Here is a 13,562-nt window from a genome sequence, read left to right as displayed (position 1 = left end):
CTTATAAACGCTATTAAAAAATGTAGAACGGATACGCAGAAAACTTTTGCCGATGTTGTCGACGAAAACATATCGAAGGCACCTGTTTTCGCAATAAAAACGCAAGAGAGTAGTATAGAGTCCCGATAGATTTAAACGGGTAAAGAAACAATCTCGTATATCTTTTCTTTTAGTTCTTTAGTTTTTCTTCTTCAATCACATTCCAAAAATACGTTAAATCAACAACTGCGAAAAGATGTACTTTTCGTCGGACGGATGTCCTAGTTAAATTGATATCATTAATTCAGAGGCGTTGCAAATTGTTAATCACGTTTTATAACTCACATATTTGAATGACGTTTATTCGCTTGAAATCTTAATCGTCATTCTTATTTTAAAATCGCCTAATTGGACATATAACATGGTTATTTATTAGATATAAGAGATTATTGTTTTGTGAAAAAAAATTGTTTTATTTTTTAAAAGAATGTAATGGATGTGTTTTGAGTTAACATCTGAAATTATATGTTAGAAATGTTAGTTTATATGATTGATAATTATAATGTGAAGACACATCGAATTAAAAATTATAATTTACTATAATATATTTACATGGTTAATTTTATCGATAAGAACGTAAAAATCGTTTGACGATATAGATATATTAATGTCGAACGAAATTGGAACAGCTAAATTCTTAATGCACATAATTCTCGTCTCAGTCATATCTATGGTATATTTCGGTGGTGTATGTATATTAAGACTTCCTCTTTAGACGAAATTGCGCCAATTATGCTTAAATTTGACTCGTCAGAATTTCCGCCTTGATCAATCTTCGTAATTAATATCGCCCTTTCCTCTCTGTTCTGATTGGAAAGGTCCTATACAATTATTTTGAGATATATTTTAATAAACGTCGTGATAAACGTTTCGCTAAACATTTTTATTAACATTTTTATTGTTAATGTACATGATTTTAATATAAACTTGTAGCGACCAAAATAATACACAGTATATAAGCTTTGTTATAATTATAAAATAGAGCTTATTGATTATTAAGATATTATGTCGACGATATTATATCGAAATATAATAGTATAATTTAATATAAATTTCATACATTTGAGCATTAAAAAGTCCCTTAGAGCTTGTTAGAAATAGATAAAAAATATATATTAATATTTCTTAGCGTTATACAATATTTAATAGTCCATTTATTTCTTATCGTTATTATATTCTTACATTCTATAATCGTATTTTGATTATAACAAATAGGTATATCTGTGAAATCTATTCAAGTTTCGAGAAATAAGTAGTCAAATTAAAGAATTTCTTTTCTTAAAACGCCAGTTGTTAAATCGAAAAGAAAGTCTTTTACCCCAGGTACCGCATTTATCGGAGAAACGTAAGTGTTTTATAATATGAAGATACATAATATCATTCACGAGAAAATAATAACTAATTCATTTTTGAGTTAATCTTTTATTAAATATGACAAACATGCACATTTTTTTATATTTTTATGAATATTTCTTATTCATTTATTTTATGATATGGTATATTACGTAATTGTTTTTTATTCGTCATCTTTTTTTGGATCAAACGTATCGATTGATACGTTCAATGTCAATCTTCATTTTTCTTCTTTACGATAATGTGATATAGGCTGCGGTCCATTTGACGCTACAAATGCTTCGAAGCATTCCTCTTCTCTTTTCTTTCAATGAAGAAAGAAGGAGAAGAAGAACGCTCCAAAACATTTCTAGCATCAAGTGGACCGCAGCCATAGATAAGACTTGTGTAAATAAAAATTGTTGACCGATGCACCGCAACATACCATTATCATACTACTTTGAATTCTTAATTCCGCGGTTAGCGGAACCGCGAGCAGCACGCCCGAGATACGTTTCTGAAATTTAAGGTCCGGTTGCGACGTCAAGTGTCAACGGTGTAGAATGCATATCATAAGCGCGAATGAAATTGGAGCATGCTGCGGTGCAGCATCCTACGCGTTATTGTCTCTGCCTTTCATCGTACATTCAATTAGCGAGTTCGACCTACGTACATCTCTCTTTTTTTGTTGTCAAATTGCACTTCTGAAAACACTACAGAGAGACGGTTATACGTCTGTAAATTGTAAATTGATAATTGCACAAATCTGAATTATTTGTGTCATGCTATAATTATGTGTTATGTAAATCTGCATAAGTTTTATTGAGACTTTTCTTCAAAATATATTAAAATAGATATTTGAAACGGAGATAAATTGTCCTGCGATTATTAAATATATGAGTATATTATTTCATTATTAATTTATATATTTAATTAAATCATTAGAAAATTATTGTACAGTTTCATTTACCTGGGGCTGATTTCTACAGTGTGGAGACTACCTGCACTTAAAAAATTTCATGTATGTGAAAAATGTTTTTGTATCATGAATATATTTTTGAAAGACAATTCTGCATGAATTTCTTTTCTTTTTTTTTTATAGAAAAGTCGCAGTACTTTAACAAGTTAGCACGACGGCTCTGTGAAGGCAGGGACCTTGACAACCTTCCCTAAGTCCCGGCCACAGGACCGACCTGATCCTGGTTCCGTGCGGATTCGGCGAGGCGTGATGCCTCACGTGTATCTCTCGGCGGAACTCCAGACTTTGCGCCGCATCGAGCACCAACGGCGTGGAACGTGTCAGGCACGCCCAGGCCAAAGTGGAGCACGCGGTGGCGTAATTCTTGACCTCGGCGCAGCCACGCAGACACGGAAAGTCGTACAGTGTCCTCTCCAACTGGTTGACCACCTGCTCGGCGACCTCGCGGGAACCGGTTTGCGCCCCGGAAGTGGCCAGCTGTCGCTTTATGCATTCATCGAGCTCCGGAGTCGCCGCCGCCGTCTGGGCCGCGGTCGCGCCGTTCAGGATTTTCAAGGCTTCCAGGCGCCTCGACGTCTGGACCATGCCGGCTAGACGCCACGAGAGCTGCAAAGGTCAAGACATGCCGGTTAACGGACGCCGCAATTGGTAAGCCCTTTAATTCCGTTCTAAAATATGCATGTCGCTAGATAATTGCGCGTGTAAATTACGCGCGTCTTCTCGACGAGACACTGTGCAAATCTCTTCTGTGGTTTATTAAGATATTTAAGATGAATAGAGCAGAATGCGGAAGGAGTTGAGCTCGTTTTGTGTGCGACCCTTTCAATATGCAGCACGATTATCATGAACGGATGTTAGGTAGAGATTAGAGTTGCAGCAGGTTTTAGAACACGTCCGCTGATTCATGATTAACGTCGACATAATATATACGTTCCACGTTGAGATCGTTGTGCAAACGATTAAATAATTTCTTTATGCAAAAATTTTATGATACTTATGATATCGAATTAATAAAACTATATTTGATAGACATTACTTTGCAAAGTTGTGGATATCATTAAAAACTGTATCTTCTATATCTTATCGAGTAAATCATAATTATACTTTTATTAGATGCTTGATAATTTTCACAAGATTTATAACAACTTTTTATCCTTTACCATATTTTAAAAATGTGGCAACAATGTCGCAAAACCTAAAATGTTGAGAAGTATTAACTAAAAGTCGAGTTCTATTCTGAGTTATTAATCTTTGCTTGTGCTAAATAATCGCAATAATCATACTCGTTCACATATTTAAAACACGTAATTTCAAACACGATGACAATTTCTTTTAATTTCTCTGCATTTACGAGATATTATTGTCCGAAAATTGATGTTATGTGCAAAATTTTTAACATATTTATATTCAAATTGCTCGAATCGTTGGTAGCAATTTTTGTACTTTATTAAAAATTGTTACTAACACATTTTACCGCTGTCGTACTCATTATGGAGTATATGTCGATCGTATAATCTGTGAAAATCGGAGCAGCGTTGAAGTTTATTATTATAAAAATACCGGTTGCTTTAATTTGATGGCACGCGAGCGTGTTTCTTCTACGTTTTTCCGGTTATCGCGTAATTGCGACGACATTCCGTAGAATCACGTGACACGAAAGAATTCTCTTCGCCATCGGGTTTACAGTGATAATTTACGAGCATTGTTGATGAATTACCGCTTTTAACAACGGCTCGTTTTAAACGGCTAACTGTTTATCCGGTACCGTTACAGGCATACAAACGTTCGCGTTTGCTATATATTACAACTCGTGCATTTTTTACTTGCAAGATGAATATTTGAAGAGAAACTAGCCAGACTTTAATTGGTATGTTACTAGGAGCACAATGCGGTCTAACTTCTCCATTCGTTTGTGTAACTCAGTATTCTCTATTGCTTAAAAGAAATCGATATTGTCGGAGTTGATTCACGAGGAGTTTGAAAACCTCGACTTTAAAAACTTTTGACGCAAACATGCTTCTGATTAAAACATTAAAATTACAACGTAACGGAACTTGTAACAATATCCTGATTAAATCATGCCCTAATATTTCATTACATTTGAATCGATAATGTAGAAATATTATATAATATCATCGGTAATTTATTTCAAAAAGATTTATATTTTAGGTTCGCAATTATTTTATCCAATTTAATATAAATCGAGAGCTATAAATACGTATTATTATAAAAACTTTGAAAATGATATCAATTGTCAATTATCATGAAGGTGATTCAAATTATTGTTATTTATGATAACTTTTGGTCGATATTAAATATTAACATCAAGAATGCCGAAAGTTAGAGAGCACGAGATTGAGTTAGAACTTAAAGTTAGACTTTGACTGCTCTGCGTGACGGCCGGCTGAATGTAGCGTGGGGCTTCAGTCCATACCGCAGCATTAAATTGAATTGTAATCGGTTGCTAGAGCTGTGTTATTTGTGTAAGCAGCGACGTGAGGAATTGCAGTCTCTAACGACTATCAGACGATTATCTCTCTAACAAATTCTCTCATCTCATTTACAGTCGAGAGGAGTAGTATTTCTGGGACACTCTGTACAGTGGGCGTGGGTGTGTAAGAAAGAGCGAAAAAACGTCTCCAATAGAAAAAAAAACGCCTTACAATATCTATTTTATCGCATATGCTTTTCGCGTATTCGTGTGTGAAAGCTATCTTTCCGCTATGCAACATATTAGCCGCGAGGCGATAGGCTGTCAGCTGTATATAGATATACCTTGCTCTATCACATTCGCAATTGCATGAAGAAAGCAACGCAAATAATATTTTGAATATCAGTTGGTTGTATTTTGCAGAATTCGATTACTTGATACATTGAACGTTGAGAAAACTTAAAACAATTAAACTGTATAGTTAACAAATATACACGCAATTTTTGACATTATCGTTATTATATAATATTAAACTTTGTTTCTAGTTATATCATTAAATCGTCAGCATTTATAGGATCTTAAATTTTCTACAAAATGATTATTATGTGAAACGACATGAAAAATATTTTTTTCAAACACATGTCGGTATTTGTCTGTAATCGAAAAAGTAATTTATCGTTAAAGAAATTATTTATATTCATAAATTATTTCTTATGTCTCAACATTTCTATCAATTCTAAGTTAATCTCGTAATGTGTATTAAAACAGATAGGATACTTTTTCTTCGCCAGTGAGTAATAAATCAGCAAAATCCTTTTCTTCAACCAAACTGGCAGTCAGTTTGGTTGAAGAAAAGGATTTTGCTGATTAATCTTGTAGGTTTGAGTCAATGGTGATAATAAAAATAACGCTCATGAAAAGATGAATCTGAAAAATATACTTGGCGCGAGACTGCATCTCTTGATCTTGTAATAGTGTAGAATACTTATACATATGAAATATCGTTTATACATATAGGAGGAATATCCCCTATTCGAAATTCATTTTAATATTAACTCTCGCGCATACAGAGTTTAATATACTTTCAAGATTCTTGATATTGATATCAGCAAAAGTTACCATAGATAAATTAATTAGTATTAACTTAAAATGATTTAAACGTTTATCCGTGGACAATTTCAAGTCGATATCTTATACAAATTAACACAGCTGATATTGTAACTAATCTTGTTTTATAAGAAAGTATCATGACTTATCAGCACTGACACACCTTTACGGTCGCCGCGTTCTATCTACAAACACATTCAAGATACATATGAGGATGAAAGCTTCCTCGTAAAAGAAAATAAAAATGCACGAAGCAAATAGTAGTGAGGAAGTGCCTCCGCCGTGCTTATTTTACCGGAAAATCTGTGCGCGAAACGAGATAGCGACGGAAATACCGGCGGAAAAGCAAGTTAGATATCTCGTCTGCATTATTTAAGAAAGTGGTTGCCTTTCGTACTTTATTTGATACGACAGTAAGCGGCGAAGAAGCTTTCTTTAAAGGACATTTTACTGGATTTCGGGTCTTTGAAATGTCGATCAGTGGCTGCCAATATTTTGTTCGTCCTTCAATGCTTTATCCTGTCTTGGGGATATTCGCATGAGAGCGTAGCGAAAAAGTTCATACATATACATTAAGCTATTTCAGGCTTATAATTAGTATAAATCGTATCGTCGATTGAAATCCCACTGTATATTCACAATGGAATTGGTTGCCAGTTGCTTGTCTGAAAACGACGCGTGTTGGATTCGTGGCTTGGCCACCAGTTCCTGATATCGTCGTCGAAATCACACGCGGTGACACTTCTCGGGGAAAATATGTATTTTGCGAATCGTCGGGTTATCGACCATGTGACAGCAGTCCATTCTACAAGGTGACATAAACGCGCGCGCGTGAGGTATCGAGGAGGCATAGTCCGTGTTAGCGCGTGTGTGTCGCTTTCTTCGTGGATATTTATTTTAGTTCATCGATTTCTCAGATATCCGTGTGAAAGGCACCTGTATGTATCCGTGTAAATATGCAAAGTACCTAATAGCCTCAGGCTGACGGACTAGGCGTCTCTCTCTTTTTCTCCGTCGCTTACCGAGTATGCTCTATCGCAAAAGTGTGCTTCCCTTTCGGCTCCCCTCTTTCGCACCACCCGATCATCATCTCTTCGCTCTTTTCCTCCCCGGCGGCTTTGACGTTAATGGTCCATCGATCGGGCGGGAGACAGGTGCGTGGTGGTAGTAAAAATAATCTTGCAGCATACTTATATGTACAACAACTGTCGATCCTCTGCTCGAAATTCATTTTAAGATTAACTCCCGCGTATAAAAAGTTATCTCTCGCACTCTCGTTCACGGCTATCCTTTTTTTCCCCCCATTGCGTTTCACTTTCCACTTATACGAATAAAGAGAAATATTAAAAGCCAATACGCTGGAAATGGAGTTCGTATCTACTGTTTTGCAAAACACCCTTTTTGTTTTAAATAATAGAATTTCCTCCGAAAACACGCGCAATTTTAAAGCACACTCCGTTTGCACTTTGCATTCTGCTGCTAATTAAGAGTTTTGTGTTTTTATCGGTTTTTATGCGGATTAATATTTCGCGAAGGCACACCGACTTTTTCCCGTTTATACTGCAATTACTTTCATTACGCAATAATAAAATACAGTCTGTATTAATATAAAGTACAGTTATTAACGCAAGAAAAATTCGTTTAATTAAAAAACATCAAGAATTAATATTAATAATCGCGTACACCCCTTTGAGTAATTAATTTAAATTTTGTACGTATTTGTAATGTAATAGCCGCTTTTAAAATTTTAAAGAGTATGTCGTACGAAAGGCCGGTAATTTTTTGCTCGAAGACTCCGTTGATCATAAAATGGAGTTTTCCGCTATAATGAAATTATTTGGATCAACGAGACGACACGGCGCGGACGCGAAATGGGTCGCTTTACGCTTCATCTACAATGAAGAATTTACTTTGTAAATACCGGTTTAAAGTAGCAGATAAAAGAAATGTATCACTTCTTTACACAGTGTGAGATCCGAAGATTTATAATATAGATTTTTAGATGTAATATTGCGCGTCGCTATTCTATTGATTCTATCGTGCGCCCTGTATTCTCACTCTTTTAAATCGCACTCGTCATGACCTGAAATTGAACAAATTTTTTTTTCTTTGTGTATTCTCTACTTTAAAAAATGCGCAGAATCATATTTTATACGCACTTCACGTTTCTATTCTTTCGCACATAATTAGTCTTGATCAGTTTGATAGAGAAAAAGAGAAAGAGGGCGATTTCTCTTCGTCAGAGCAAGCGAAGCATCAACAGTCTGAATTGCGAGCAACTGAAAATAGAGGAGCTTCTGTAAATTAAATTTCAGGGGTAGATAAGCAGGATCTCATTATCTGCTTGACTTTGCGCAAACTTTAATTAAAAAAAGTTTGATATTATAAACTTGTCTATCGAAATTTAATATTTAAACGTTGTGGAAAACGACAACTTTCCGTTGAGTTGTTGCCAGGGGGGTAGAGAGGGGGGAAGATAACATACATATTACTCGTGGAATATTCTCAACGAAAAGGAAACACGCTAGTAGATCCGGTATGGCGTAGCCTTTAAAGCGTGATTACATCACGTGTAAACACGGAGCGCGCACTTGCACACGGAGTGCAGGCGTCGGTGTCCTCGTTGGCACCCGGCTTTCATGTTATCTGACGTGAGAGTGCAAGTGGAGAACAAGTGTTTGTCGACATACCGCAACACTCTCGGCCGAGTGTGTGCGTTCCCATTAGATTTCGTCGACTCTCTTGTCTTCCTCATGACACACAACCGCGACTTTTTCGATGCTGGCGGAACATTGAAATTGATCGTGGACGCGCGTGAAAGGTTTGCGATTTATCCGCTTCGTCGCGTCTGATTGAGATGTATCCCACGTGCGGTATATCGAAAGCATCAAACTCTACTCTTTTACATACGCACATCACTGTAAATCCAAGTGTATTATTTTAGTTGAAATTCTTCTTACACATTCCTTGCCATTTTAAATTGTCATTTAACACGATTGAACGTATTAACTTTTAATTTAATTCGATTAAATATGAAAAATGACGTAATTTAACACACAAGAAATATGTAAAAAGAGTTTCAGTAAAAAATAATACACTTGGATTTGCAGCAATGGGAAAGTCTAAATCTTAATTTTGTCAACATATTTTTTAGAGGCATATGTTATGTCCTATTGCATATTACTAGTGATAAATGATCAAGCTGATGCGATGTCGTTAGCTTTCAATGTCGCGACAGCACGACATTCAGTTTCCATAGCGATTTGCGAAGTAACAGTCAATGTCGTGATACTCGTGATGCAATGTCACGCGAAAATGAGCTTGGCGAGCTTATACGATAGTTCATAGTACGATCATCCTTGTTGACACGCGATACTAATGCGACTTTATTTTTAGAAACGTGTTTATATTTGGAGTAACAGAATCTGAAAGGAGCAATACACTGCTGGTGTGATTAAAAAAGTTGAAAAATTTTATCCAATTTTCAATATCTGCTTTTGAATAAAAATATTCAGGTCAGCTCGATTACGTAATTCAATTAATGCAGATGAGTTTTTAAATTATCAAAATTAACGCATCGACGCATGCACGTGTAATATATTAAAAAAGATTTGTATGAAACACAATTATGTTACGCATATGAGAAACATTTTTCGGGATATACATTAAATAGCTTAATCTCTCACTCGATGTAATTACGGTGTAACAGATTTCGCTGTGAGTTGGGGTGTAATCCAATATCTCGCTGCATGTTCTAAAACCTTTGACATGAACTGCGTTTGCTCTTGACAACGTATACATATATACAATTCTTGTAAGCTAATCTAGGTTTGTGTGCACATGTGTATCAGCTTAATTATGTATGCATTACACTAATAGCTCATTTTTTAGATGACTTTCGTGGATTTTTATCGCATATCATTGTCTCTCGAATTTATTTCTCATTTATTATACAAACGAGATTCGCACACACGCTTCAATATGCAATTGCATTATAAAACCGGTATATGAGGATGCAAAGTTTACAGTGTACGTTAAACAAGTAACTTTATAGTTTATTTTTCTAAAATAAACGGTGAACATTATAATATTTTTCCGAGAATTAAATTACATCTATTGATTTAAACGAAAGGATCTTTTATTACATTACGAAATAATTGAAATTTGTTTATTTGATTTACGTGTGAAGCAATATGCTGGAATAATTAATTGTACGTTTATAGGAACAGAGGAATCGAAATAGCTTCCTATATCGTATGTTTGTAGTAATAAAAAAAAAAAAATTATATATAACGGATCATTAGAGTTGTTTGTAGGAATCACGCTACGTAAAAAAAATTTGCTTATTTTGATTGCAATATACCTAACGTTTCTTTTCACGTTGGAGAGAAAAAGAGAAAAGATGAACCGTGCAAAAAGTTCAGCTAAAACGAACAGGCCTATTGAAAACTTAGGTATGTTACGATTGTTATCGCATTTTTATTAGCGTAATTTATTAGCGTAAACACGTGTTTGCCAAAATGTTAATTAGATTGCAATCAAAATGAGGAAATTTCTTTTACGTAGCGTGATTCCTACAAATTTAATTAATTGATTAATTATTCATATATGATCGTGTATTAACGAAATCAAACAGATACAGGTAGTCTTCGATTAATTGGTTCTGTGTTATTGAAAATTACGCAATTCCAGATTCCAGATACATACACAATAGGGCAGTTCCAAAAAATTATTTTAAAAAACTTTTAAAAAACAACAACCTCTATCCCCGCATCTACGTATGTGGGTATATTTTTTTTATTGAGTGAACGTGTTATTCCAACTTTGTGTAACTCAAGGACCGTGTTATTCAAGAGTTGTCAATTTTTTACCATGCTATTCGAGACCCCGTGCAATTCAAATACCGTTGTTATTCGAGGGCCATTTGTATTAGCCTAAACTAGACTACAATATTAAGTATATTTACTGGAAAACTTTTTATTCGTATTTTATTAATACAGGCGCGAAACGGGACAGTGACGTATTGTGCAACCGGTGAATATACGTACAATTTCGTGCCTGCACGTAGCTAATTCGTACACGTTTCTGCGGATGATCGAGTGCTATTCATATAATAATTCGCGGCCGCATCGTTGCGCCCTTTGTCGGCCCCACTTTCATATGACGAAAGTCACGTTAAATTGATCGACGAGAAAAAGTAGGATTTTCGCTGGTCTAGTATGACTTCTCATTTTGCGATTTATGTATAATACTATATGTCGAACATCGCTGATTAATTTATCATATAATTTAAATTTATCTTTTACTTAAAATATTTTTGATTAAATATTTGATTTATATTGATATATTTTATTTTTTGTTAATATTAAAGTTAGAATATTATTCAAAAGAAATAGGACCATAAGATTTCAAGTACGATTAAAAAGTAGTTATTCAGTTGACAAGTAATATTGCAGTTTTTAGCGAAAAGAGGAGCACCTTTTGGTTCCATTTACAATTACTCGACTTAAAATGAGACTCACCACCACCACCGAGTAGAGAATCTTCGCTTTTAAATCAGGAGCGTTCTTGAGGGACTCCAGGGCGTCCAGGGCATCCAGGGTATGCAAGTTGGCCTGGGCGTAGAGTGCGCCGTACTTCTCGGCGAGCTGTTCCACTGTGATACTCGTCGAGGTTAAATCCGAGCAATTTTCCTCCACGCCGAGTACCTCGCAGTTACTACTCGTTACAACCGGCTCCGGAGTCGGGCTACAACTCTCGTCCGTGTGGTAGCCAGCGCTGCTGGACTCCTCCTCGTAGTCATCGCCGAGATTTTCGTCCAAATGGAAAACCTGCACGGGAGAACTCGTGATATAGCACAGGCTTTAGACGCACAAGTGCTTGGTTATAAAACATTGTCTTTTCGTCTGCAGAGAGTTTTATACATTTTTGAATATTCATTTTTTGAATATTTATTTTTATATTTGAATATTTGTTTCCTTTGCAACGAGTATCTCTATTGACTAGAGATACTCATCTAGAGATTGACTAGAGATAAATTAATTTTTTAGCATATTCTTTTTCTTTTTATCTTTAAAATATTAACTTGATGGATCCGTTGTAATTTTAAATTTTGCATTGGTTTTATATTATAATTCGTAAAACTTTGAAGAACTTTCTTATCTTTTAAATTATTATATATGCTTAAGCAGTGTTTCTGTGGGCATGGAAAGTAAAAAGAAAATCAGGGAACTTGAAAATTAGCGAATATTGAAATAGGCCGAGATAACTGCGAAAAAATGTTATATAGAATTTATCTTGCTTATGACAAATGAAACAAAAATTGTTTAGCTGATATTATTTATTTGTCAATCAATCTTTTATTATATTTTGAATTGATAAAAAAACATTGAAAAAGATAACGTTTTGCAAATTACGTCACATTATCGCGTGAACGACTAGAATACTATTATCATACTAAAGCAATCGAGTGGATGTACTATGGAGAAACTTATACTAATCGTATAGCAACCACTCTTTGATCCACTCGTTTTCGATTGGGATTTGCAGTCGACTCTGAGCTTCCAATTAAAATGCACTCAATGGAAAGCAATTAACGCGTTTTGGCATGCCGTGACCGATTTTCCAATTCAATTCTGTTATATAACAATCTAGGTGCCACTTTCCACTCTTTTTACAACTCCCTATTATTACCGTCCGCAAATGAGAGTAAATAAGATAATTATTCGCGTATTTTTGTTTCCAATTTGACGAGATAGTAATGCAATCGTGACAGCACCGCCGCGCCGTGCGCATTCATTATCGAGAATCCGTTTAAACACCTGACGATAGCAGGATTCGCCGCATTTTTAACCGAAATATCTCGCTAAATTTCGTGAAAGGGTGAACGTTGTGCGTTTCGCTGGAAACATTTTACATGCCGCGTTTCATCGAATAAGGCATAGGGCCTTCACACACGAATCGATGGAAGACGTAAGACGTAAATTGTAAGGAAATCCACCAATCAGAGTCGACTATTCCCCTCTTCTTTCCTCTTAAACTGATTAGTGAATTTCCTTACGATTTACGTCTTACGTCTTCCGTCGATTCGTGTGTCCAGGCCTATATCGTCCTCGACCGAGCTGTACGTGATTATTTTCGTCATCAAAGCGTCGTCCTTCCATTCTTGTCTCACTCAAAAAGAGGGAAGACAAAGTGCAAACTAATTTCGCCGTTCGTATTGCCCGGCGAAATATAGAGAGATTGCTATTCCCGTATAGGCGGACCCGTTACGCCGCGACGCGTCACGTAAATCGCAATGGTCGCGATCGGGATGTTGTGTTTTGCGGTTTTTTCCGAGGTTTTTTCAAAACGCCGCTGAAAACCCTGTGGGCGTATCAGCTATAGCAACGACGCGAGATTCAATTTGCAATCTTTATTGCGCCGCGAAGCTCCGCGCGGCGACGCAACGGACGCGGCAGGCAGCCGGACGCCGAACGCCGGACGCGTGAAATATTTATCACGTGTGCGTCGTCGTTCCCAACGGCGATAATTTATGACTTGGCACTAATATATAATATATGCGCGATATTAATCATAACGCCCGTATTAACGCTTCGCGTACTATTAATACGTCGCGCACGCGCGCGCTCGAAAACATTTCTCTCATGATGAATGTTGTATATTGACTTTGCG

General features: G+C 35.9%; 1 protein-coding gene across 2 annotated transcripts in view; it reads right to left on the bottom strand.

Annotated features, from left to right (window-relative positions):
- Positions 1 to 656: 656 nt before the first annotated feature.
- The window catches only part of LOC143899958 (uncharacterized), a 39,721-nt gene continuing 26,815 nt past the window's right edge, over positions 657 to 13,562 (bottom strand). For both annotated transcript variants that reach the window (XM_077410804.1, XM_077410802.1), the window contains exons 5-6: positions 11,411 to 11,719; positions 657 to 2,956 (exon numbers count right to left, since the gene is read on the bottom strand). In XM_077410804.1, coding sequence (XP_077266930.1) covers positions 2,489 to 2,956; positions 11,411 to 11,719 — 777 coding nt within the window. In that variant the 3' untranslated portion in view covers positions 657 to 2,488. The remainder of the gene's footprint in view (positions 2,957 to 11,410; positions 11,720 to 13,562) is intronic.

This window comes from Temnothorax americanus, unplaced genomic scaffold (assembly GCF_048541705.1).
Source record: "Temnothorax americanus isolate GAGA-0224 unplaced genomic scaffold, ASM4854170v1 Scaffold29, whole genome shotgun sequence".
NCBI classification, from domain to species: Eukaryota; Metazoa; Arthropoda; class Insecta; order Hymenoptera; family Formicidae; genus Temnothorax; species Temnothorax americanus.
This window is presented reverse-complemented; position numbering and strand designations above follow the sequence as displayed.